This window comes from Callithrix jacchus, chromosome 16, assembly GCF_049354715.1.
Source record: "Callithrix jacchus isolate 240 chromosome 16, calJac240_pri, whole genome shotgun sequence".
Classification (NCBI taxonomy): domain Eukaryota; kingdom Metazoa; phylum Chordata; class Mammalia; order Primates; family Cebidae; genus Callithrix; species Callithrix jacchus.
The window spans coordinates 6,953,908-6,981,540 of record NC_133517.1 but is presented as its reverse complement, the minus strand read 5'-3'; the positions used below and the strand labels follow the sequence as shown (position 1 = coordinate 6,981,540).

General features: G+C 42.4%; 1 protein-coding gene across 16 annotated transcripts in view; it reads left to right on the top strand.

Moving 5' to 3' along the window:
* The window catches only part of SPIDR (scaffold protein involved in DNA repair), a 512,165-nt gene that overhangs the window by 444,417 nt on the left and 40,115 nt on the right, over window positions 1-27,633 (top strand). For all 16 annotated transcript variants that reach the window (XR_008477199.2, XR_013527828.1, XM_078352483.1 and 13 more), the window contains one exon: window positions 27,078-27,165. Coding sequence is in view for 14 of the 16 variants with exons in the window: in XM_078352483.1 (XP_078208609.1) it covers window positions 27,078-27,165 (88 nt within the window). In the remaining 2 variants the exon portion in view is untranslated. The remainder of the gene's footprint in view (window positions 1-27,077; window positions 27,166-27,633) is intronic.

Here is a 27,633-nt window from a genome sequence, read left to right as displayed (position 1 = left end):
GAAGTATTAAAGCAGTTGATGATTCAATTCAAAAATCTAGTAGATCATAGCTGACTGATCTCAGAAAGTTTCATGAAAGAAGTGAGAACAAATGCTTTAAACATCTTGATCTAACACAAAGAAAAGTGTCTCCAAATTGGTGAGATGTTATCTGTGAAGACAAATGTAGGACTGAGAGAGAAAGAGAAAGATGCAAAAGGGGAAGTAAGACGGTTTATGGAAAAGATAATATGGCCAGGCACAGTGGCGCATGCCTGTAACCTAGTGCTTTGGGAGGCCAAGACAGGCAGATCACTTGAGCTCAGGAGTTTAAGACCAGCCAGGGCAACATAGTGAGACGTCCATCTCAAAAAAGAAAAAAAAAGGAAAAGAAAGAAAAGAAAAAATAATTCACTCACTTATTCAGTAAATATTATTTAGTTCCTCTTTGTACTATGCTTCTAGCTAGTTGCCATGACATTGAGCTATGTGCCAGATTTGGGGGATTTACGCCACACTGGAATATAGTGAGGTATAAAGTCTGTCAGATAAAGCCTAAATCCTATTAGGGATCTTGCATTGATTCCAGAGAAATAAGGGTCAATATGAGTTTTTGAGTGAAGAGAAGAGGTCGTAAACATGAAAATGGAGTATAAGACTGTCTTTACCCCTGTAGCTACAATAGATGAGAAATGGAAGGAGAGACTAGGACAGGGCCACAAGGCTGGAAACTTCCCACAGTTGAAGGAAGGGGAACAGAAAACCGGTACATAAGGAGCTCTCGGGAGCTGTGGCACATGCCACTTTCTCTGCACCCAGAGCAGCACGGGAGCTGGCGGTGGGGGGCAGGCGGGGACTCAGAAGGATAGCTGGTGATGTAGCACCACCTGGCAAGCATCCACACAGAGAGCAGAGGCTCAGAGCCAGCCACCTTGGAGGGGGTGCAGAGGGTGGGGTAAAATGTAGGAGCTCTGGAGAGAACGGGAAAGGCATGGGCTAAGGACTAGAATGGAAGGGAGGAAAAGCTCCCAGGCCCACATAACCATTTCATAGGTAGTGAAGACAAGGCGAGGACCGCTTCCCTGGTCAGCTTCCATGACAGGTTAGTGGAGGAAGTGCATTTCAGAGAATTAGCCAATTGGGAAGCTATTGTCTTAATATCAGCTTTCATTTTTATGGCAGCAGATTAAGTGGTGATAAGCTTTATAGCAGAAGCCCCACTCAGTCAGTATGCTCAGAAATTAACCAGTCTGAGTCAGGATAGAAAGTTTCTTTGAAGCCCCCAGTGGGATTCCCAGCCCACTGCCCTGCTAGCCTCTGCACTAGTTTCCTGGGCTTTATTTAAGCCCCTTTTCCCTCATAGGCCAGTCTCATGCTGCACCCTCGTCTCCTTCTGCAGCTACCACCAGGTCCCCTTTCCTCTCCACTGCAAGCACCGTGGAGGTCAGGTGCAGCTCACTCTGGTTCCTGTTTCTAGGGCTGTGTGGGATGTCTGCTGACCTGTGACCCAACACAGACACATATTTTAATGTCAGTGAATGATGTCACAGGTATGGGTTTGAGTGTGTCCCTTTTTTTGATTAATATGAGAACATCATGACATTCTTATGAGGAGCCCTCCCATGCATCATAGATGCATCATACAGGGGCTGCCCTCCAGTGCTGGCCTATGCCAGGTGCTCACCTCCCCCCATCCCCTCCAGTGCCACATGCCCACCTCACCCCATCCCCTCCAATGCTGGCCTGTGCCATGTGCCCACCTGCCTCCATCCCCTCCAGTGCTGGCCTGTGCCATGTGTCCACCTGCCTCCATCCCCTCCAATGCTGACCTGTACCATGTGCCCACCTGCCTCCATCCCCTCCAATGCTGGCCCAGGCCATGTGCCCACCTGCCTCCATCCCCTCCAGTGCTGGCCTGTGCCATGTGCCCACCTGCCTCCATCCCCTCCAGTGCTGGCCTGTGCCATGTGCCCACCTGCCTCCATCCCTTACAGTGCTGGCCTGTGCCATGTGCCCACCTGCCTCCATCCCCTCCAGTGCTGGCCTGTGCCATGTGCCCACCTGCCTCCATCCTTTCCAGTGCTGGCCTGTGCCATGAGCCTGCCTGCCTCCATCCCCTCTAGCACCGGTCTGTACTAGGTGCCCACCTGCCCTCATCCCCTCCAGTGCTGGCCTGTGCCATATGCCCACCTCCCACCACCCCGTCCAGTGCTGACCTGTACGATGCGCTGTCTGGGCTCTGAGTCTAATGGACCTATGATGGCTTCGTCATCATCACAACTGTAGGGTGTCTGACACGTAGGCAGTCAGTGAAGGTGTGTCAATTGCCTGCCCAGTCACCGTATTTCACACTTGCCTGCTGGTTGGTAGGCTCCCTCCAGGCAGGTGCTGTTTTTCATTCACCATTATATTTCCTGTAGATAGCAGAATTTCTGATACATGATAAGTAAATAATTTGTATTTGTGGGATGCACATTAAGTATTTTCTTGGATTAATCTTAGAACTTTTCTTAGCAAGATTTAAATGTGTATTTTTATACTTCATAAGCATAATTCTTGGAACTCAATTTTGGCAATAAGGGTAGAGACCTGTTTGGTGCCAGGGTCTGTGTGCAGTGCAGGTGACAAACCACACTATCTATGTGCCTCTGGACACACAGCCTTGGTGTCTTCACTCATCTAAGGGGAAGTTAACATGGGCACGCGGGGAAAGCTTATCACAGATGGCAAAGAGTGTGAGTGTTCATTATTAATTTTCACAGGAAAAAAATGTATACATTGTGCTTTTCTTTTTCCTTTTAGTCTTCACAAAAGTCAGTTACAGAGGAGAGGCTCTGTATCCACCCAGTCTTACAGAGGAGGGCCTGAGACAGAGGTGGGGTGACTGGCCCGGGGTCTGCCAGCCAGCCCAGCTGTGACTGGGCAGGGTGCTGGGGCCTTCAGTCTCTCCCAGAGCCCATCATGTTCCATCCAGCTCAGTGAGACTGGCATACACCAAAGTGCTGGAGAGGGAACCCTTAGGAATCATTCTACACAAGTTTACTGGGCTGGGTTATTTATTGGAGAATCATTTCAAAGCCTCCTTTAACAGGAAATGCGTAGTGGTAGGAGCTCTCCTCGGGTAAGAAACTTCAATAGTAATTTCCCTTCTTTGATTTTCCTTCTTCAAAAAGGCCGCTCTTTTAAAAAGCCACACGCTTCCCTCGGGGCTTGAGGTCCAGAACTTTCTTAATTGCTATGCTTAGAAACCATGCTTCAAGGGACATTTCTACGAATTCTTTCATGATTTTGAAAAATAAAATTGTTCCTGGTGACTTCACTGAAGTTCCTGAAAGGAGAATGAAGTAGCACTTGAGAGAGAATGCTGGGCCCTGCTCAGTGGCTCACACCTATAATCCCAGCAATTTAGGAGGCCAAGGCAGGCACATCACAGGAGCTGGCGAACAGTCTGGCCAATGTGGCGAAACCCTGTTTCTACTAAAAATTTTTTAAAAATTAGGCATGGTGGTGGGCACCTATAATCCAAGCTACTCAGGAGGCTGAGGCAGGAGAATCACTTAAACCCAGGAGTTGGAGGTTGCAGTGAGCTGAGATCATGCCATTACGCTCCAGTCTGGGCAACACAGCAAGACTCTCTCAAAAAAAAAAAAAAGATTGCTGAATCTTGAGACCAGGGCTGCTCAGAGCAGCACTGGACACCTCCTAGTTGAGCAGCATGCTGTTACTTCAAGCCCTTCATCAATTTAGAGGTATGTTTTGTGTTTTCTTTATAGTTTTTCTCTTTCTGCCAAATGTTACCTCCCACTAGTACTTTAAGTCAAAATTAAATCTTTTTATTGTCCTTTAAGACTGGATATTTTGGCCAATATTTAACTATTGTTCGGGGAAGGATAAATAACAGTAAAACAGTGAATAGAAATTCACGTAATGGGCCGGGCGCTGTGGCTAAAGCCTGTAATCCCAGCACTTTGGGAGGCCAAGGCGGGTGGATCACGAGGTCAAGAGATCGAGACCATCCTGGTCAACATGGTGAAACCCCGTCTCTACTAAAAATACAAAAAAAAATTAGCTGGGCATAATGGCGCGTGCCTGTAATCCCAGCTACTCAGGAGCCTGAGGCAGGAGAATCGCTTAAACCTGGGAGGTAGAAGTTGCAGTGAGCCGAGATCGCGCCATTGCACTCCAGCCTGGATAACAAGAGAGAAACTCCGTCTCAAAAAAAAAAAAAGAAAGAAAGAAATTCACATAACCAACTGTTTTCAAGATTGTATCCCCTCTTCTGATAATCAGTACTTGGGCATCAGCTTTTCCTGGCTATTAATACTGTGAATGTTTTGGTTTTGTGTTCTGATGCACTTTCTCTTAACATTCTCTCTTAGTCTTTCTTGTGTATTTGTTCTGTTCACACACCTTATTTTATGGCCATGGTGTTCTCTAATTTGGGGGGCATGTGGGCACTCTGCACATATCGGAAAGGGCTCTAAACTTGGTATCAAGAGACCTGGAATGTATTCCTAGCTCTGTTCCAGTACCAATAGAGGTGGCCCCAATTTGTCAGAAAATGAAAGGACTGGAGCAAATGACCTTTAAGCTTCTTGAGAGTTTGAGGTGACTTTTCCCTTTCAGGGTTAGTAGGGTTGGGCTTTCTTTTACCTTTGTGCAAATAAACACTTTTTTTATTTGAATGCCTTTTCTTAAAGGAGAGGTTGAACCTAAACATTTTTTTTAACAGATACACTCAAAAACTTGCCATCTAACTGCCAGATGTGTAACATGCATCTTTGATCAAGCATAATAAAAATAATTGAAGTATCTCTTTGTAAAGTCTTTGTAAAATAATGTGGGGTTTTTTGTTTTGTTTTTGTTTGTTTGTTTGTTTTTGAGATGAAGTTTCACTCTTGTTGCCCAGGCTGGAGTACAGTGCTGCGATCTTGGCTCACTGCAACTTCTACCTCCCAGGTTTAAGCAATTCTCCTGCCTCAGGCTCCTGAGTAGCTGGAATTACAGGCGCGCTACACCACGTCCAGCTAATTTTTAAAATATTTTTAGTAGAGACAGGGTTTCACCATGTTGGTCAGGCTGCTCTTGAACTGCTGACCTTGTGATCTGCCCACCTCGGCCTCCCAAAGTATGGGGATTACAGGTGAGCCACTGCGCCCAGCCTAAAATAATGCATTCTAAGCATCTAGATTGTGATTTCTTTTTTAACATAAAACATTTTAGAAGGTGAAATAAGATATACAAAAATTTTCTTTGGATTGGTTACATTTTAGGAAGATGAAGTCTGTTTTCCTAATTTTTATTTAATTGCTTTATTTCTCAGTGTCCTTGTTGTTTCTGTAAACTGACAATTATTTTTACTAGTGAGTCTAATCAAAGATTGAGAGATCATGATTTATTTTAAAGGAAAGCTATTTTTTTTTTTTTTTAATTTTTTATTGGATTATAGGTTTTGGGGTACATGAGCAGAGCATGCAAGACAGTTGCGTAGGTACACACATGGCAGTGTGCTTTGCTTTTCTTCTCCCCTTCACCCACATTTGGCATTTCTCCCCAGGCTATCCCTCCCCACCTCCCCCTCCCACTGGCCCTCCCCTTTTCCCCCCAATAGACCCCAGTGTTTAGTACTCCCCTTTCTGTGTCCATGTGTTCTCATTTTTCATCACCCACCTATGAGTGAGAATATGCGGTGTTTCATTTTCTGTTCTTGTGTCAGTTTGCTGAGGATGATGTTTTCCAGATTCATCCATGTCCCTACAAACGACACGAACTCATCATTTCTGATTGCTGCATAATATTCCATGGTGTATATGTGCCACATTTTTCCAATCCAGTCTATTATCAATGGGCATTTGGGTTGATTCCAGGTCTTTGCTATTGTAAACAGTGCTGCAATGAACATTCGTGTACATGTGTCCTTATAGTAGAACGATTTATAGTCTTTTGGATATATACCCAGTAATGGGATTGCTGGGTCAAATGGAATTTCTATTTCTAAGGCCTTGAGGAATCGCCACACTGTCTTCCACAATGGTTGAACTAATTTACACTCCCACCAACAGTGTAAAAGTGTTCCTTTTTCTCCACATCCTCTCCAGCATCTGTTGTCTCCAGATTTTTTAATGATCGCCATTCTAACTGGCGTGAGATGGTATCTCAATGTGGTTTTGATTTGCATCTCTCTGATGACCAGTGACGATGAGCATTTTTTCATATGATTGTTGGCCTCATATATGTCTTCTTTCGTAAAGTATCTGTTCATATCCTTTGCCCACTTTTGAATGGGCTTGTTTGTTTTTTTCCTGTAAATCTGCTTGAGTTGTTTGTAAATTCTGGATATCAGCCCTTTGTCAGATGGGTAGACTGCGAAAATTTTTTCCCATTCTGTTGGTTGCCGATCCACTCTAGTGACTGTTTCTTTTGCCGTGCAGAAGCTGTGGAGTTTCATTAGGTCCCATTTGTCTATTTTGGCTTTTGTTGCCAATGCTCTTGGTGTTTTGTTCATGAAGTCCTTGCCTACTCCTATGTCCTGGATAGTTTTGCCTAGATTTCCTTCTACGATTTTTATGGTGCCAGGTCTTATGTTTAAGTCTTTAATCCATCTGGAGTTAATTTTAGTGTAAGGTGTCAGGAAGGGGTCCAGTTTCTGCTTTCTGCACATGGCTAGCCAGTTTTCCCAACACCATTTGTTAAACATGGAATCCTTGCCCCATTGCTTGTTTTTGTCAGGTTTATCAAAGATTGTATAGTTGTATGTATGTTGTGTTGCCTCCGGTGCCTCTGTTTTGTTCCATTGGTCTATATCTCTGTTTTGGTACCAGTACCATGCTGTTTTGATTACTGTAGCCTTGTAGTATAGTTTGAAATCCGGTAGTGTGATGCCCCCCGCTGTGTTCTTTTTGCTTAGAATTGACTTGGCTATGCGGGCTCTCTTTTGGTTCCATATGAAGTTCATGGTGGTTTTTTCCAGTTCTGTGAAGAAAGTCGATGGTAGCTTGATGGGGATAGCGTTGATTCTGTAAATTACTTTGGGCAGTATAGCCATTTTCACGATATTAATTCTTCCTAACCATGAACATGGAATGTTTCTCCATCTGTTTGTGTCCTCTCTGATTTCGTTGAGCAGTGGTTTGTAGTTCTCCTTGAAGAGGTCCCTTACGTTCCTTGTGAGTTGTATTCCAAGGTATTTTATTCTTTTTGTAGCAATTGCGAATGGCAGTTCGCTCTTGATTTGGCTTTCTTTAAGTCTGTTATTGGTGTAGACGAATGCTTGTGATTTTTGCACATTGATTTTATATCCTGAGACTTTGCTGAAGTTGTTTATCAGTTTCAGGAGTTTTTGGGCTGAGGCGATGGGGTCTTCTAGGTATACTATCATGTCGTCTGCAAATAGAGACAATTTGGCTTCCACCTTTCCTATTTGAATACCCTTTATTTCTTTTTCTTGCCTGATTGCTCTGGCTAGAACTTCCAGTACTATATTGAATAGGAGTGGTGAGAGAGGGCATCCTTGTCTAGTACCAGATTTCAAAGGGAATGCTTCCAGTTTTTGCCCATTCAGTATGATATTGGCTGTTGGTTTGTCATAAATAGCTTTTATTACTTTGAGATACGTTCCATCGATACCGAGTTTATTGAGGGTTTTTAGCATAAAGGGCTGTTGAATTTTGTCAAATGCCTTCTCTGCGTCAATTGAGATAATCATGTGGTTTTTGTTTTTGGTTCTGTTTATGTGGTGAATTACGTTGATAGACTTGCGTATGTTGAACCAGCCTTGCATCCCTGGGATGAATCCTACTTGATCATGATGAATAAGTTTTTTGATTTGCTGTTGCAATCGGCTTGCCAATATTTTATTGAAGATTTTTGCATCTATGTTCATCATGGATATTGGCCTGAAGTTTTCTTTTCTCGTTGGGTCTCTGCCGGGTTTTGGTATCAGGATGATGTTGGTCTCATAAAATGATTTGGGAAGGATTCCCTCTTTTTGGATTGTTTGAAATAGTTTTAGAAGGAATGGTACCAGCTCCTCCTTGTGTGTCTGGTAGAATTCGGCTGTGAACCCATCTGGACCTGGGCTTTTTTTGTGAGGTAGGCTCTTAATTGCTGCCTCAACTTCAGACCTTGTTATTGGTCTATTCATAGTTTCAGCTTCCTCCTGGTTTAGGCTTGGGAGGACACAGGAGTCCAGGAATTTATCCATTTCTTCCAGGTTTACTAGTTTATGTGCATAGAGTTGTTTGTAATATTCTCTGATGATGGTTTGAATTTCTGTGGAATCTGTGGTGATTTCCCCTTTATCATTTTTTATTGCATCTATTTGGTTGTTCTCTCTTTTATTTTTAATCAATCTGGCTAGTGGTCTGTCTATTTTGTTGATCTTTTCAAAAAACCAGCTCTTGGATTTATTGATTTTTTGAAGGGTTTTTCGTGTCTCAATCTCCTTCAGCTCAGCTCTGATCTTAGTAATTTCTTGTCTTCTGCTGGGTTTTGAGTTTTTTTGATCTTGCTCCTCTAGCTCTTTCAATTTTGATGATAGGGTGTCAATTTTGGATCTCTCCATTCTCCTCATATGGGCACTTATTGCTATATACTTTCCTCTAGAGACTGCTTTAAATGTGTCCCAGAGGTTCTGGCACGTTGTGTCTTCGTTTTCATTGGTTTCGAAGAACTTCTTTATTTCTGCCTTCATTTCGTTGTTTACCCAGTCAACATTCAAGAGCCAGTTGTTCAGTTTCCATGAAGCTGTGCGGATCTGGGTCTGTTTCTGAATTCTGAGTTCTAACTTGATTGCACTATGGTCTGAGAGGCTGTTTGTTATGATTTCAGTTGTTTTGCATTTGTTGAGCAGTGCTTTACTTCCAATTATGTGGTCAATTTTAGAGTAGGTGTGATGTGGTGCTGAGAAGAATGTGTATTCTGTGGATTTGGGGTGGAGAGTTCTGTAAATGTCCACCAGGTTTGCTTGCTCCAGGTCTGAGTTCAAGCCCTGGGTATCCTTGTTGATTTTCTGTCTGGTTGATCTGTCTAGTATTGACAGTGGAGTGTTAAAGTCTCCCACTATTATTGTGTGGGAGTCTAAGTCCTTCTGTAAGTCATTAAGAACTTGCCTTATGTATCTGGGTGCTCCTGTGTTGGGTCCAAGGAAAGCTATTTTTTAAATCGAAGGTATTAGTCCCAAGTCACACAAATCATGATTAGAATTTATAACTCTCTAAGGTTTCAACTGTTTCTTCATTTCCTATGTATTTGGTTGCTTTACTTTGAACACATTAATTTATTCTTATACAAGGAGTCTTTATCTTAATGACTGAATCTGCTTACAATAATTTTGATATTGCATATTTTACGTAAGAAAAATCAAGAAAAGTTTGTTCTTTTCTTGATCAGGAGAAGATGAAAAGTTGAATCTTTAATTTACAAGTACTTATTTTCTCATTAGAATAAGACAGTAACCTGAGCAATATTATACTTCCAAGTTTTAGTTTCTTCATTTTTATTAGCAGCTAAACAGTCATGAATCTTCAGTGATTTAATTAAAGAGGGAAAAAGGCCAGAAGAATATGGGGTATAGCACCAATAATAAAATTCAAAGGGATACAATTAAACCAACCTAGTCATTGTCCTGAAACATTACTCTAGTGCAAACACAGAAATAGAACTGGAAGTAAAGGAAGGAAACATCTTTAAGAGAAGACATGAAATGGGCCGTAAAAGAGGTTTTATTGAGTCTAAAGTGAACTAGCTAAAAGGAGTATGCTACGACATGGATGGACCTCAAAAACACGATGCCAAATCAAAAAGAAAAGAAAAGAAAAGAAAAACAGACACAAAAGGTCTCATTCCTTGTGACTCTCTTTGTGTGAAATGACCAGACCAGGCAAATCTAGACCTGGCAGATTGGCTACCAGGGTCTGGGAGGAAAGGAAATGGGAGTGACTGCTAATGGGGATGGTGTCTACTTTGGGATAACGGAAATATTCTGTAAATAGAGGTAGTGTGTATACAACATTGTGAATGTACTAAATGCCACTGAATTGCATACTTTAAAATGACTGATTTTTTGAGGTTTTCATTTCCTTTAGTTATTTTCTTACTATAATTTTGTTATATTAATTTTACCCCAAGTTTAAAAAAGAAAAATGAACTAATTGTCTAGAAAGTACTTACACTGTTATAACTACAAATATTTCATAAGTTCAGTTGGAAAAGAATAGTTTCTCAATGAAACTTCTGGGCATAATTCCACATATATCAAAAAGATACAACATAAGAAATAGGGACTTAAAAAGGAAATGCCAATTATTATTAACCTTGGCCAGTAAGGCTATTTCGGGGAAATAAGGACATGGATTTGTTTATTAAAATGGGCAACCCTCTAAATCAGCCATCAGTCTTGTCTTTCAGTGGAAGATCTCTTTCTGATCTTTAACGTGAGAAACCCGATTTTATATCTACTCTATGTAATCTACTTTTACTGTCAATGAGAGTGAAAGCAAAAGTGATTAAAGCATGCAAAGGGAAGACAAGGGACTGTGACCAGGCTTGGAACACCTACCTGTTTGGTCCCTGGAAGGAGGATGGATGGGAACCACAAACCACCTGAGAGATTCTGTTTGAACTGTATAGGCTAAGCATTAACCATTGCCAGCATTCATGCCCTGAGTACCTACCCTTTTACCACTGAAGCTAAAACTATTTAAAACTTTTAGACTATACTTACCCTACTACTCAACAAAAATAAGTTCACATTATTGTCAATTAGATAAAAGTTCTGCTTTGACTACAGCCTTCTGTATGTCCCTATGGCTTCACTTATTCATTCAGCAAATAGCACCTTAGCATGGGCGTGTGAAGTCATTGCTCCTGCCCTCAAAGCATTTACACTCCAAAGGGCAGCAGGTTAATAACACTTTTGCTGGGGTGGGTGAATGTCCCCCTCATCTGCTTTGGTCAGCAGGGGAGGAGCCCTTTGGCTGGGACTCATTAAGTTCATTGATTTTCTAGGCAGAGGCCCATGGGGAAGCACTCAGGGTAAAATGATCTTACCCAGAAACTTATTTTCCCAGTATAGGTTGAGCATCCCTTATCTGAAATGCTTAGGACCAGGAGTGTTTCAAATTTCTGATTTTTACGATTTTTGAAATATTTGCATTATACTTACTGTTTGAGCATCCCTAATTGGAAACTGTGAAATCCAAAATACTGCAAAGAGTATTTCCTTTGAGTGTCACATCAACTCCCAGAAAGTTTTGGATTTCAGATTAGGGATACTCAACTTCTGTCTTTTCACCAAAAACAGGTTGTTGTTCAGGGCCAAGTGTTATTTTTGTGTCCTCTATAGCAGTTAGCACAGTATTGAGTAAAAACCCAATTTGGCCAGGTGCAGTAGCTCACACCAGTAATTCCAGCACTTTGGGAGGCCAAGGTGGCAGATCACCTGAGGTCAGGAGTTCAAGACTCTCCTGGCCAACATGGCAAAATCCTGTTTCTACTAAAAAATACAATAAATAGCCAGGTATGGTGGCAGGCACCTATAATCCCAGCTACTCGGAAGGCCGAGGCAGGGAGAATTGCTTGAACCCAGGAGGCTGAGGTTGCAGTGAGCCAAGATTGCACAACTGCATCTTGTTCCCAAAGTAGTAAATCTACTTCCCAAAGTTGTTAGGAGAATTTAATGAGACCACATTCATAGAAGTGCCTTGTGCAGTGTAAACCACCATGTAAGAAGTGGCTTTTCCCTTCTTCATCAAACTTTTTTTTATTTCTACTTAACTGAAAAAGTAGAAATCCAGCTAGCACTGACCCAAGGCTTTGTTGTCTTGTTTTTACAAACAAAATGGATAGAGAAAGGAAATCAGGAATAATTTAGAAGAATGATAGGGTTTGAAAGTGTTCCATATTTTTCCCAAGGAAGAATATAAATCATCTAGTTGGACATTGCTAGGCATTGTCAATTACTTGATAATGGGAAAGAATATATAATGAAGCCAGTAGGATTAATACAGAAAGATTTAGTTAAAACAGGAATAAAAGAAACCAAATGGGCTGGGCGCAGTGTCTCACACCTGTAATCCCAGCACTTTGGGAGACTGAGGCAGGTGGATAACTACTGAGGTCAAGAGTTCAAGACCAGCCTGGCCAATGTAGTGAGACGCCATCTCTACTAAAAATACAAAAAAATTAGCTGAGCATGGTGGCAGGTGCCTGTAATCCCAGCTACTCCAGAGGCTGAGGCAGGAGAATCAATTGAATCTGGGAGGCAGAGATTACAGTGAGCCGAGATTGTGCTGTTGCACTCCAGCCTGGGCAACAAGAGCGAAACTCCGTCTCAAAAAAAAAAATAAGAAAAGAGAAACCAAATGGAAGGTCAGCTAATATGACAGCATAAAAACAAATACCACTTATCCCTCCAGGTTAGTAATTTAACTAGTTAATTTACCTTGCAGCACGGTAAGTCTAGAATTCAGTAAATGGGCAGGGTTTTGTTTTTTTTCTTTTTATTCATTTATTCTCTTAGAAATATTTCCCCCACCCCACCCCTCACTATCCTTCTTTCCACAGAAATCATAGTTATCTACCAGTAGGAGGTCAGTAATTTTAAAACTTTCCATTTTTATTTTTCTTTAGTAGAAATCTGTTCAGGCATGATGGCTCATGCCTGTAATCCCAGCACTTTGGGAAGTCAAAGCAGGAGGATCACTTGGGCACAGGAGTTCAAGACCAGCCTAGGCAACATAGCGAGACATGGAAAGGGAGGGAGGGAAGGAAAAGAGGAAGGAGGGAAAGAGGGAGGGACCAGAGGGGAGGGAGGGAAGGAAGAAAGGAAAGAAGGAAGGAAAGAGAGGGAGGGAGCGGGGAGGTGGGAAGGGAGGGAGGTGGGAAGGGAAGGAAGGAAGGAAGGAAATCTAAAGGAAAAGCTTACAAAACAAATCATGTGAAGTTGTTTGTTCTGGAAGGTGGATGAGTTGGGCCAACATGGCTCCTCCCCAGCTCCTTAGGAGTCCAGCAACATAGTCTGAAAGCATCTATTGTGGATTAATTGATCATATAAACATTTCACAAATTCCTTAGTTCTTCCTCTTTCTTCCTTTTGGGTTAATAGCTTGTGGTAGTAGTTGCTATCATGGGGACGCTGGGTAGCAGTATGATTCAGAAGCAGAATGGAAATTCCTGTATTAATCTCAAATTAAAAATCCAAATACTTACTTTAAATATGCCATTATTAGCTGAATTATCAAATTTGGAAAATCTAACAGATTTGAATTTTGGAAAAGAACACTTAAATCTTTATAATTTGCCAAGAAAATCTCTCTCTGTTAATATGGAATGTTGAAAGTGGAAAGGAAAGAAAACTTGAGCATCACTGGAGTCACTCTGTTTTTTCATTTTACTCTCAAACTAGCTAATAAATTAGGTCATGGTATTTATTTTTTAGATGTAGACCCTGAAGCTCACTGACACTAAGTAATTTGGCTCCCTGTATGTGAGCTGGGTCTCAAGACAGTTCCACCAAATTCCAAAGTCTGATATTCAGTACTACATCTGACATTTAATTACTTCCAATTTTAGGAGAATTCATTTCTGTAAATTTCTCATTTGCTTTGTTGTTATAACCCCTGGGCCTCAAAACAAAAATCTGATTATTTCTTGTCAGTAATGTTGATATGAATTTAAATTCTTAGCATTTTCCACTGTTTTTGTTAAACAACAGTAGTAACTACAGTAGGATTGTCTTGAGTAACCAAGAAGAGTATTAAATCCATAGTAAATAATTACACTGCCTGCTTTTGGTTTAGTTAGGGTTCCCCCCCCCCAGTTTACTTAGATACTTATTAACAAAAATAATTAGCTTTAAGGAAAGGTTGGTGCAAAAGTAATTGCAGTTTTTGCCATTACTTTTAATGTCATTACTGTTAAATAAAAGCAAGATAATTTAATTCTCTTTCTAAAGCCACCAACAATGGGGTAGGTTGTCATGAGGCCGTCGAACCTGGACTGTACATTTGTAAAAGGCTTCAGATTAGGACTTTCAGTAATGATCTGTAAATGCGATAATAATATAGCCACTGCTTTTGTTGGTTGTTGCTGTTCAAATTATTAGCATAAATTATAAAAACAATTTAATAATCTCCCTTTTACCCACCGGATATTTACCCCGATGAGTAATCTCACACCTTTCTCCAGGAATGCCGAGGTATCTATAAACAAAAAGGTATGGCTTGCCTTTTCACTTAATTTCACCAGGATGTCCCTCTTCTGATAGTCATTCAGGTTATTTCTGGTTTTTACCACTTCAAAGCAGCGTTGCAACACACTTCCTTGTATATCTGTCTGTGTCCCCTTTATTTATTGAGCTTATATTTTAAGCTTCTTTACTGTGAGATATAACAAGCATATGAAAGAGGGCATAATTGTAGATTGTAACAAATAGTGAGTAAATAAAGCTCACCCATGAAGCTACCACTGAATTCAGTAAACATGGCTGGTATTCAGAAGCCACCTGCTGCCCTCACCCTGACCCTCAAGATCTTCCCGCTTTGGGGATTTCTTCCATGTGTTTCTTTACAGTTGTACTACTTTTTGTACGTCTTTAAAATATATTTAGGCTGGGCATAGTGGCTCATGCTGTAATTCCAGCCCTTCAGGAGGCCAAGACAGGAGGATCACTTGAGGCTGGGGGTTCAAGACCAGCCTGGGCAACGTGGTAAGACCTTGTCTTTACAAAAAATAAAAAATTAGCCAAGTGTGGTGGTGCACACTTGTAGTCTAGCTACTTGGGAGGGTGAGATGGGAGAATCACTGAGTGACAGAGAGGCCTGGCTCTCAAAAAAAAAAAAGGTGTGGGTGTGGGTGTGGGTGTGTGTGTGTGGGTGTAGGTTTACCTGTTTTTGAACTTTATGGAAACAGCATCATGCTTGTGCATTCTTTGTGTTTTGCTTTTTTTGCTCTATATTTGTGTACTAAATATGCACACGTGCAAGTGCATGTGTGTGGTGTGTGTGTATGTTTGTGTGTGTGTGTTTAACTGTTTTTGAACTTTATGGAAACAGCATCATGCTTGCACATTGTGTTTTGCTTTTTTTGCTCACCAGAGATGCTGCAGCCCCAGCTGCACACAAGAGGACCCTGGTGTTGGAGCCTCTTACAGAAGAGGGCTGGAGACAACATAGTGCTAATCAGTAAACCTTGTAAGATTTATCCATCTATTGCAGGTAGCTCCAGTTTATTTGTTTTCATTCCATTTTATTTATTTACCACAATCTGTTCATGCAATTGTTCTAGGCATTTCCGGGCACTGCTGGCAGAGGCATGAACCCCTGCCGTGTATCTCCTAGGGCACAGGTGTGCACATCATGGGGGTAGGGTGTTCCTCACCTTCAGTGGATAATGCTAGACTGTCTTCCAAGAGCAGAGTTCCACCTCCGTTCCTGTTAGCATGGTGGCACTCCTGCTGCTCTGCTCTCTTTCCATTAGTCGCTGCACGTATATGTCTTTTTTCTTATCTTTTTCCTAGAGGCATTTTTTTCAGCCTGGTAGGTCTGTGGTGGAATTCACCGTGGCTTTAATTCCAATTCCTGAGTACTGCTGAGGCTGAGAGCCTCTTGCACTGTACTGCCATTTGTGTTTCCACTTCGGTGAAGTGCTGCTCAAGTCTTTCCTTTATTTTTCTCTTGGGGTGTTGAGCTTTCTATATTACGAGTAGTAGTCTGTCACTGGTTGTATATAATTTATATGTTGTGGGTGGCTTGTCTTTTTATCAACAGAAGTACCAATTTATGTGGGGGAGGGGGATAGCATCCCCAAAGTGGGACTGCCTGGCCAGAGTATGTAACTAGACTTGTTTTCATGACCCACAGGCAGGATCCCAGGAAACATTAAGTGTTTTTGAAATGGCTTCTGGACTCATAAGTCTCTTGAGTTGGTTGGGTTACCTTTAATCAGAATACTTACAGCAGAGGCTGTAGTCTATGTCTCCTTCGGGTAAAATGAGATTAACTTGAGCACCAAGGGAAACAGTGAAGTGCAGAAGTCAGATGGATGTGTATAACAACAAGAACTACTGTTTATCATAGGCCAATTAGGCTGTTTCTGTGATCCAAAAAAAAAGTCTCAGAAGCAGATATTATTTTACCCACTTCACAGATGAGGAGCTTGAAGCTCATCAGCAATAAAGATTTTGCAACTGGAAAGTGGGAAGGTAGGGGTAAAGCTTCCTTTGACACGGCTCCCAAAAGAATTCTGCATCTATTCTGGCAGCTTGAAGCGTAGCCTGGCTTCATGGCACAGGCACCTTGTGGGGGACAGAGTCCACACCACAGACTCTGTCCGTGGTGCGGACCAGCGGTAAGACAGAGTCCACACCACAGTCTCTGTCCGTGGTGCGGACCAGCGGTGAGACAGATGTCTGACTGTGACACAAGCCCAGGCCCTTCCCCTCCGCTCTCCGTTACTGGGGGCTGTGTGGGAGCTCTGATGAGGCACACTCCAATGCCAGCATCACTTCCCTCCCCAAGGCCAGCCGTGGCATAGTGCAGGCTGCTTACTGATTAGGTTGAAGCCTGGTCACTTGATAAAGGGTATTTTGTTGTTTTCCTCTTCATTATTTGGCATGTCAATGTAAATTATTTTAATGGGACTCACAGTTTCAGTCTTTGAAGCATTATATGAGGGGAGGCTACTCGATGTGTGAATTCACAATAATAGGATGAATGGTAAGGAGACAAGGGTTTTGGTTTTGTTTTTTTTTTTTAAGTATCAGAGCACACTTGTAATATTTGGTTTAAAAAAAAAAAACCTATGTGTATATAAGAGCTATGGGCTGACAGATTTTTTGTGAAAGTCTGGGTTTTTCCACCTTCATGCTGGTGAGCAGATGGATCATGTGAGGCTTTTGGAATAGTAAGTACCACCACCAGGACAGAAGAGAGAACTGTTTGCAGAGGTGCAGATAGCAACACGTTTCAGGAGCTCTTCATCTCCTGTGCAGGGGTGTGTGTGTGTATGCATGTGTCTGTGTGTGTGTGTAATTCCCTGATGAGGTACAACAGAAGTGTGTGAAGAACTTTTTTTCACAAAGTTACTACATTATACTACTTAATAATTTTGTGTCCCCAATCTTGAGTCAAGAGTTGATTAGGAGGAGATTTTTTCTTTTGTTCTATGTATTATTTTTAATTCCCTGTCTTTAACAGAGATATTTTTAAATATAATAGCAGGCCAAGCACAGTGGCTCACACCTGGAATCCCAGCACTTGGGAAGTCTGAGATGGGCAGATCACTTGAAGCCAGAAATTTAAGACCAGCCTGGCCAACATGGAGAAACTGCATCACTACTAAAAATACAAAAATTAGTCAGACGTGATGGCACGCACCTGTACTTGCAGCTACTTTGGAGGCTAAGGCAGGACAATCACTTGAACCCAGAAGGTGGAGGTTGAAGTGAGCCAAGATGATGCCACTACACTTCAGCCTGGGTGACAAAGCGAGATTCCATCTCAATAAATGAACTTGCTTTGGAAATGTATTGTAAGTTCCCACATCTATACGGTATTCATAGTATATTCTTAGGAGAGAGCAGTCTCTGGAGCCAGAATGCCTGATCAGATGCCCTTCCTGGCTGTCCCACCACGGTGCTTGAAGGGCTGCTCCAGGACATACCAGAAGTATTGCTGAAATACTGCTTTACAGTGTGCATTTTACTGTTCTGCAATACCTTATGTCATAGGAGAGGGTTTAAGTATGAAGTTCACATGGCCACAGTTTTATATAGATGTGGAAACCCAAGGAAGTATTATTCTTTGTATTCTAAGCCATGTTCTCCTGTGCTGCCACAAACCCAGGGCCCAGCCCAGGTACCATCTCTGTCCTGTGAAGAGCCACAGAGCAGGGCTGTCCTGTCTGGTGCTTAAGACCTGCTTAGCAGGGCTGAGGGGCACAGCAGCAGTTACATGGAGCTAGTGTTCCACCACCCATCTGTCATCACGTAGGAGCAGGAAGCTCGGCCACTCCAAAAGTAGAGTACTGAAGCCATTGGGCTCGCTCCCAGCCCTGTACTGCTCCTGGGTTCTGTGTCAGCTTTCCAGTGAAGATAACAGCACTACTCTTATTGTGGAAGTCCCCAGCTTTTCGTTTCCCGGAAGCTTGAGATTAGTTTGGGTGGGGGCTTTGAGGAACGGAAGAGATAATGTTTGTAGCAAAATCATTAAGCAGAGTTGAAGAAAGTATAGCAGTGGACGTATTTCAGGTCAGGTTTAGCAGTCTCCAGATTACAGGCCCCCGTCTTAATGACGCTTTTTAGGTAACAGCTTGACTGAGATGTAATTTACATACCATGAAATGTTACCCTTTTTAAAGTGTACAAATCATTGATTTTTATTTTACTCACAAGGTTGTGCAACCAGCATCCTAATTCCAGCACATTTTCATCACACCAGAAAGAAACCTTGTACCTTCAACAAGAGCTCCACACATCCCCTCCCCCAGTGGCCACTCCTCTACTTTCTGTCTCTGTGGATTTGCCTGTTCTGGACATTTCCTGTCAATGGAACCATACAGATGTGTCTGGTGTCTTTGATGTCTGGTGTCTTTCACTTTAGCAGAATGTCTTTAAGGTCCATCCATGATGTAACATGTATCAGAATTTCCTTCTTTTTTTTTTTTTTTGGTTTGTTTTGTTTTGTTTTTTGAGATCAAGTTTCTTGCTTGTTGCCCAGGCTAGAGTCCAATGACGCGATCTTGGCTCACTGCAACCTCCACCTCCTGGGTTCAAGCAGTTTTCCTGCCTCAGCCTCCAGAGTAGCTGGGATTACAGGTGCATGTCGACATGCCCAGCTAATTTTTGTACTTTCAGTAGAGACAGGGTTTCACCGTGTTGGCCAGGCTTGTCTCAAACTCCTGATCTCCAGTGATCCACCTGCCTTGTCCTCTCAAAGTTCTGGGATTACAGGTGTGAGTCACTGCGGCCAGCCAAAATTTTATTCTTTTTATGGCTGAATAATATTTCACTACATAGGTACATCAAATTTATCCATTCAACAGTTGATGGACATTTGTGTTGTTTCTACTTTCTGGGTATCTTGAACAATCCTGCTGCAAACATTCATATACAAATGTAGATGTAAGTTCTCAGTTCTCTTTATAGACAGCCAGGAGGTGAATGGCTGGACTGCTGCCATGTGGTTTTCCAGAGTGATGGCCTCATTTTACTATCCCACCAGCCTAATGGTACATTTTAATCACAGCTAATCTAATCTTCTTAGAGTCTCAAGGTTCCATGGCTCCTACCAGTTGTTCATGATCTTTTGGGCCATTTGTTGCTGCTACCCTAGTAGAACAAACCTTGTTGGAGAAAATCCATTTCAGTACGAGGTAAGAGTTTGTTTAATTCACTCAAGATTGTTTTTTGTGTTTAAGGGTGTCATAAAAGGAGATAAGCTGTCATCTTGAAGGCATTATTTTTACTTCTTAATTATATACCTAAACTGTATCTCCAACTATCCTAGAGTTTAACATTAAATGAATGAAATGAACAAGTGAATTTAGGTTAAAGAAATGTATCAGAAGCCATGGATTTCTTATAAGAGAAATCAGGGCTCATGAAAAGTTACCAAACTCTGAAGCATTGAGGGACACTTGTGATGTGTGACAGGTGCCAGCGTTGCTGAAATGCCATGTGTCCTCACTGTGCAATACCAGCCAGTGGGATTGGAGAGGCTTGCTGGCCCTGCTAGCTGGCACCCTAGACCCATGACCTCATCCCATGCCAGCATTATACGCCTCCCAGGCACCAGACTCTCATCTAAGGACCGGGATTCCGCAGAGAACAGACACACAGAGCCTGTTCTCAGAAGGCTCACATTCTTATGAGGACACAAAACAGGCAGCGCTAGCTAAGCAAGAGGATCTTAGTTTGGTGATAAGCCCTGAACACAGGGTGAGGTAGGGCGGAGACGCCTCAGAGTGGCATCAGAGGCGACCTCTTTGCCTCTTCTCGCCTATGTCCTTGTACAAAAGCCAACAGTGATTCTTGCAGGAATTGCCGATTCAAGACTGCTTGCCCTTTGCTGTTCTCTTGGCACTGATGCATTCATGTAGTGGGAGCCCCAGCAACACCAGGAGCCACATGAAGAGCTCCCTTCCGGCCCAGAGATACTTCCTCAGAGTCTCCACAGGTCTTTCTCAATGTCGCAAGTTGGCCTGCTCTTAAAACGACTATTTTCATGTTGCGTGTGGAGCCACAGGAAAGAATGGAGTTATAGGAAGTGTTAGATTATTTACACATAACCCACATGCATTGACCTAATTTTACAATGAATGGGAAGTTACCTTTGCAACTCGAAATAGGATTCCTATCTAAGTTTATTGGACACAATTAATAATGATTCAGCAGCAAATAGGAAATTGTTTCTTAGACTGCATTGAGGTTATATCTTAAAATACCACCTACCAGAAATGCCTGAAGTCTGTTGTCTCTGGCATGTAGAGACCCTGCTGTGTGAGGGAAGATGTGTAGTGTTTGGCCAGCAATGGGCAGGAGAGGGAGACAGACTGAGACAGGGGAGGCAATCTAAAGAACCCATCCAGGTAGAAGACAAGGAGGGAAGAAGGAAAAAAATAAAAAGTAATGAGGACTGGCCAAGCATGGTGGCTCACACCTATAATCCTAGCACTTTGGGAGGCCAAGGCAGGAGGATCACTTGAGGCCTAGAGTTTGAGACCAGGCTGGGCAGCATAGTGAAACCCCATCTGTACAGAAAAAATCAAAAAAATTAGCCAGGAACAGTGGTGCACACCTGTAGTCCCAGCTATTTGGAAGGCTAAGGCCAGAGGATTGCTTAAGCCCAGAAGGTCACACCACTTCACTCCAGCCTGGGTGACAGAGCAAGACTCTATCTCCAAAACATATCTGGGGGAGGGTGTGTGTGTCTGTAATATAAAAGAATAATGAGGGCCCATGGAGGTTTTTTTTTAAATATGAATTAATCGTCTACTGTATTAAAAATTTAAACTGAAAAAGATTTAATGCATTAATTTACCTAAAAGTGTCTGTAATAAACCCATTATATGACAACCTAAATAACATTTTTTATGAAAAATATTTCCTAAAACACAAAAAGAAGTGTTTAGTGGTGAGAGTGGTTTGCAGGTCTCTTCACTGGTTGAACGGGAGATGATGGATTATCATCTGTGCTCCACCTTCAGTCTTTGTAATATCACATATGAGCCTCTAGGAAACACCACTGTACACTCGTGAGAGAATGGAAGTGAGAAAGAAAAATAAAGGCTTAGCAGAAAATAGTTTGGCCTTGAAGGCTCTTGGAACCTCGAGCGATCCCCAGACTCCACTTTATGAATGACTGGTCTGAAGTATTCCACTATCCAAGTGAACTGTCTTGGAGAGATATGAGTCCAACTATAGTAATAGGTACAGAGAAATTAGCAGCAACATGACAAATCTGAAGAACATTCTATACGCAAAATATATGCTTGGTTAAAAAAAATGATTCCAAGCTCTCTGAGGATGAGTCTGTGGAGGGGCAGGTGCTTCCTTACTTGTTATCTTCCCACTTCCTGTTGTCCACAGCACCAGTATGGCTTAAATCTCCTAGAGCAGTTTCCCCTCTATCCACACTGAAAAGGAAGTGATTCAGGCAGTTTTAAATTGCTCTGTGAAGATTTGAGAGTAGTTGCATGAGACAGTATCAGGTGGAAAAAATAAACCCTGAAATAACTAAGAGAATCGTCAAGAAGGTGGTAATATCAGCTTATGTTCCAGTGTGCAAAGACTCCATATTTACTTCCTTCCAGTGGGCTGGAGTGTGGAAATCTTGGTTGCCCTTACTTTGAATGATTGGTTTTCCAAGTGACATTTGTCATCTACCGGTCAAGGTAAATTACACCAGCTATAATGAGGCTAGAGGAAGCAGATAATTTGCTGCGCCAAAATATCCGTAAAATATGTGTAGAAATACGTAAATTTAGCATTGTTTCAGTGACAGTGAGGCAGAAACCCTGCTTCCTTCATCTGTTGTGTATTTCTGAGACTCCTTTTGGGTGTGGTGCCCACTCCCACTCTCTTCTTGGTCCGCAGCCAACTTCCATTGCCCCAGAACTTGCCCCATCCTCACTTCTGAGCTTGTGGGTGATACAGGGGCTGCCTTTTTAGGAATTCAGGAAATGGAGGTACCCAGTTGAGGTTCTTTGCGCCTGGGTAGGTTACTCTGTTCCATTCACCTTTCTTGTTGCACAATGGGAAACCTCGGCTCTAGTTCATTCAGGAGACCCATCTGTGTATTGACATCACTTCCAGCTCTTGAACTGCATTTGTAAATTTTTTCCGGAGATGGTCTCAAGTTGATTCTCTTCCTTTGTGATTTGTGTGTTTTCTACTTAGATTTTGACAGCTCCCCAAAATATCTTACCAACAACAAAATTCAGGCAAGAAAATCGATTTTTTTCATTCTAAGAAATTAACTTTGCTCCATATAAATATCCCCATCGGTTTATTCCTAACCTTTGTAATGTTCAGAGTACATTTTCTCTCTCTCAAGGATCTGGTAATTACTAAAACAACAAATTTGAAAATGCTTTTTAAAGTTAAAGTTAGCTGTTCTGTCTTTGTAAATTTTTCATTACAAATAGATTGGAAAGGTTCAGGTGCAATTCTGTTTTGCGCCAGAGAGCCCTTTGCAACACAGAAAGCCTTCAATCAACCAAGCTCACCTGTCAGCCTGCAGAAGGCACTTACCGCAGGTGGCTGGCTGTTTCTAGCGCCCAATGCTGCAACGCTTGCAGAGAAAGTGTCAACTTCACCACCCACATCTAGCACTGGAGACTTTGGAACTATCTTTCCCCCTTGAACAGAGGCACGTGTCAGTGAGGAACAGCAGCAGCATTAGGAATTAGAGAAACACAGAATCTTACAAGGGAGGAAAATGAGGCCGAGAGAGATTCAGAACTTCCACAGTAGATGGAAGGTGGACCTTGTCCACTCTATCCTCAATTCTGTGGCCAGCATTCCTCCAAGCAAATGCACATCACCCACAGCATCATGGGTTTGGAGTGTGCAGGCCCAGCCTCAGTCTCTCCATGGGCCCTCATGAGATGTAAGTGATGTGGTACCCCCGTCCTTATTTTATCTCTCTTGAGGGGTGTCTCCAAGGGCTTTTTTATAAGTGAGAACATGTTCTCAGAAAGTGCCTCTTACACTTCAGTGACTAGTCAGTCACATGTCAGAGTAGCCTTGCTTTAAAGAGTGTGGAAGACTTGAAAATAGTCTTAGAGTTGGCCTCAGGGAGCCATGATTGTGCCACTCCAACCTGAGTGACAGAGCGAGAGACCCTGTTGGAAAAGAAGAAGAAGAAGAGATGAAGTGGGGGGAGGGGGGAAGGAAGAAACAATACTTAGTATTTATTTTTATGGTAAATATAATTTTTATTGTGGTAAAATAACAAAATTTATTATTTTAACCATTTTAAGTATAATTTGGTAGATATAATTTTAACATATGTATAGATCTTGATATCTTTCTACTTAAAAAGTACACTGGTTACTGTAATAAAAACATAGCACTGCAAGTCTTTCAGCTTCCTGAGCCTGACTTTAGGAAATCTTGTGTGGGCTCCCGCCAGGCCTCCCACCTCCCACCTCCCACCTCCATGAGCAGCTGCATGTTCTACAGCCTGTGCGTGCAGGCAGATTGCTGCAGCCCCCAAGTGGGTGCACAGAGGAGGCTCCCAGCCTGTCCCTGTTGCCTGCCTGTACCCTGCTGCCTCCTTCCTTCTCCGTGTGTCCTGCACCACCCCCAGCCCCCTTCTTGCTGCTCTTCAAATGCAGCTGATTTTTAGAGGTTGGATGAACTGTGACTGAGTGGTGGGAAACGCGGTTCTCCTTTCAGTTATGGGCAGCTGACTTGACCTCCACCCATGCTCTCTGGAAGGGAGTCCTGTGAGAGCTGCTGGGAGAGCTGCTGGCTGCTGCAGAGCCTGCCAAACTGGGGACCTGGTGGGTAGGACAGCTGGCCCTGTTTCTCTCCTTGTCTGCTCCACAAACTTTTGTTGTCACAGATTAATGACCCAAATTTGTCTGCAGACTCATTTTACACAGTCTGTAAATTAAGGTATACCCAAAGAAATTTATTCCAACATAATGATGTTATCAAATCATAAGCATAATGAAGTAATCTGTATGTTCCATTTTCCTGTAATTAAACATTTACTTTATATTTAAAATTTTTTTTTGAGACAGTCTTGCTCTGTTGCCAGGCTCCAGGCTGGAGTGCAGTGGCACAATCTCAGCTCACTGCAATCTCTGCCTCCTGGGTTCAAGCAATTCTCCCGCTTCAGCCTCCTGAGTAGCTGGGACTACAGGCACGCACCACCATGCCCAGCTAATTTTTTTATTTTTTAGTATAGACAGGGTTTCATCATGTTGGCCAGGATGGTCTCAATCTCTTGACCTCATGATCTGCCTGCCTTGGACTCCCAAAGTGCTGGGATTACACACGTGAGCCACCGTGCCCGGCCTATATTTAAAATTTTTTTAATGCAAACGTTTATTAATTTTTGAAAAGACAGACTTAGGATAACCACTCCCCTGTCAGACAGCTTGTTTGTTGCTTAAACATCTTTTTAAAGGATCACTTTTTTGAAAAAATGTTTCCTATGTAACAAAATGAATCCTTATGCAAAATTAATAGTAAAGAATGAATTGCAGCGGGAGGAACAATACACTTTGTGCCAAAAGTGAGCTTCTGCACAAAGTCTGTTTGCAGCACAGGCTGGAGTCTTTAAATGAATGTGTGAGCTGCCCCCAGATGATTCTGCTTCACAGGGCAATAGCAGCCATCCAGACCATTATCTCTTTTTAAAAATAGTTTTTAAAAACAGTAGAGAAGCTGATTTTTTATGACACTAGGCATTTTATTTAACTCATAGCCATTCTTCAGCTAAGCATCTTGCATCAAATATAAATGTATAATATGTCTAAAGTCTTTGAATTAGCTGGTAGCATCCTCTAAATAAACAGAAGTTGTTAAATTTAAATAGAACTTTCCTATGGCTGTGTGCTTCCATAATAGCATTTATCAAAGAGAATTCCAAGAGAACACTAGTTTCTCAGGACGTGATTAGTGATGACACCAAAAAGGGTTTCCTGGTTAAAAACGGGAGAAGCTTTGGTTTAAAACAGTATGCCACAGGCACCTTTTACACAAAGCTCTCTGGGCCATCCACCATGTCCAGTCCCACCGTAGCATGTGAGTGTCCTGCCAGCTGCAGATGCACCACACAGCAGTGCTGGCCACAGAGTTCTGTTCTCATGGGTTACACTCCACAGAACACTTTTTGGGAAACTCCAAAATTTTAGAAACGTTGATAAGTACTCTGTCACCGTCTGGAAAAGGTTTTTTATTTTTCTATACCATACAAAGAAGACCTTTTTTTTTTTTTTTTTTTTTTTTGAGACAGAGTTTCGCTCTTGTTACCCAGGCTGGAGTGCAATGGCACGATCTCAGCTCACTGCAACCTCCACCTCCTGGGTTCAGGCAATTCTCCTGCCTCAGCCTCCTGAGTAGCTGGGATTACAGGCACGCGCCACCATGCCCAGCTAATTTTTTGTATTTTTAGTAGAGACGGGGTTTCACCATGTTGACCAGGATGGTCTCAATCTCTTGACCTCGTGATCCACCCACCTTACATTCATCTTTTATCATGAATACATTTTACTTAATTTTATCTTAATTTTACTCTGTTTCTTCACAAAGTAACACTAGGATTAAAATCCTGTCTTAAACTGGGCAGACTTTTGAGCAAAAAGCAGCATAAAAGTTTACGGCTTTGGCAATGACAATGCTGATAACTAGAGTAACGTCAAGTGGCGAATGTGTTGGGCACTCACTCTGAGCATAGAAACCCTAGTAGGGGCTGCACATACATTCTTTACTTCTTTACCCCTTGCAATAATGCCAGCAGCATCCCCCCGGTTTCCCAGAAGGGCTGACACAAGGTCTTAGCATTTTCTCAAGGTCTCACAGTATATAAAAGGCAGAGCTTACACTAGATGAGTTTCTTGATTCCAGGGGCCCTGCTATTCCCCATCTCTATTAACAAGGGGCACAGGTAAAGGTTAGAGCCAGGTCTCGGAAGTGCAGTCAGATCTAAGGTGAGAGCCATATAAGTGAAATCATAACAGTGTTTTGTCTTTTTGTGCAAAAGACAAAACTCTGTATTTTTTACTTCAGATAACTTTTCTGCTTTTATTTTGTTTTGTTTTGTTTTGTTTTTGAGATGGAGTTTTCCTCTAGCCCAGCTAGAAGGGCAGTGGTGCGATCTCAACTTATTGCAACCTCCGTCTCCCAGGTTCAAGCGATTCTCCTCCTCGGCCTCCCAAGTAACTGGGATTATAGGCACCTGCCACCACACCCAGCTAATTTTTGTATTTTTAGTAGAGATGGGGTATCACCATGTTGGCCAGGCTGATCACAAACTGCTGACCTCAGCTTATCCACCTGACTCGGCCTCCCAAAGGGCTGGGATTACAAGCATGAGCCACCTTATCCAGCCCACATAACTTTTCTTACATAAGTAATACTTAGCTTTTGGGGAAAATATACAAAATACCCACTCCAAAGTAAGAAAGTAAATATCACCTCCAAGCTCTACTCAGATGAACACTGAAAATATTCTTATAGGCTTCAGTCTTTTTCTTTGGCTTAATATATATAAATGCTTGCATAGATAAACACACACACACAGAGAAAGTTAATTTGTTGCCTGCTTTTTTCTTAGCAGGGTATCATAAACATGTTTCCATGTCCGTAAATATTTTCTTTGTAACCATTTCAGTGACTGTATAATACTTCACTGTGTGGATGGATCCTAATTTAGGGAGCAGGCTCTTATTCTTCTGCAGTCGGTTTCCCACAGTGTCTGTCCATTTGTCTGCCTTCTTTCTTCCCCATCTGAATCACCACACATCTCGAATTGTAGCTCCGTGGCATTAGACTTTAGAATCTGTGAAGCATTCTACCAGCTCACTGACCAAATACTTAGGAAGGGATGTTTGATGATGAATACCTTTGACTTTTCTTGTTCCAGGACAGCAGGGATCTTCAGTCTGATTGACACCCTGTGGCCCCCAGCGGTAACTCTGAAAACACTTGGCCATGACCAGCCCTGTGAAGAGGTAAGCCCGGCATTGGGAAAACTTCCCCAGTTGTGGACTACTCCATACCAGGTGCCAAGCCAGTCATCATCACTGCCACCCACACAGTCTATGTCCCCCACTGCGGTGTCAACGAGGAACCCCCGTGCAGCCAGTTCCTTTGTGGTGACCTGTGAATATGAGCCAGGACTGGGATTCAGGTCCCTGGAGACCAGGCTCTGGCTGCCTTCCCTACTGTGCTGCACATTTTCTTGAAGTTAACTTGTGATGAATGCTTAAACTACAACCCTCACATGCTGTGGGAACAATTGGGGTTTCAGCCTCATGCTAAAGTAGGCATAGAATTTTTCCCATGAACTCCTAGTCACTCACAGAACCAACACTCAGTTACCAATTAGAGCAGCAACTCAATATAATCCATAGGCATTCATACAACCTCCTGGAGAGCCAGGAACTTCCATTGTCCTGCTTGTTTATGATAGTGTCTAA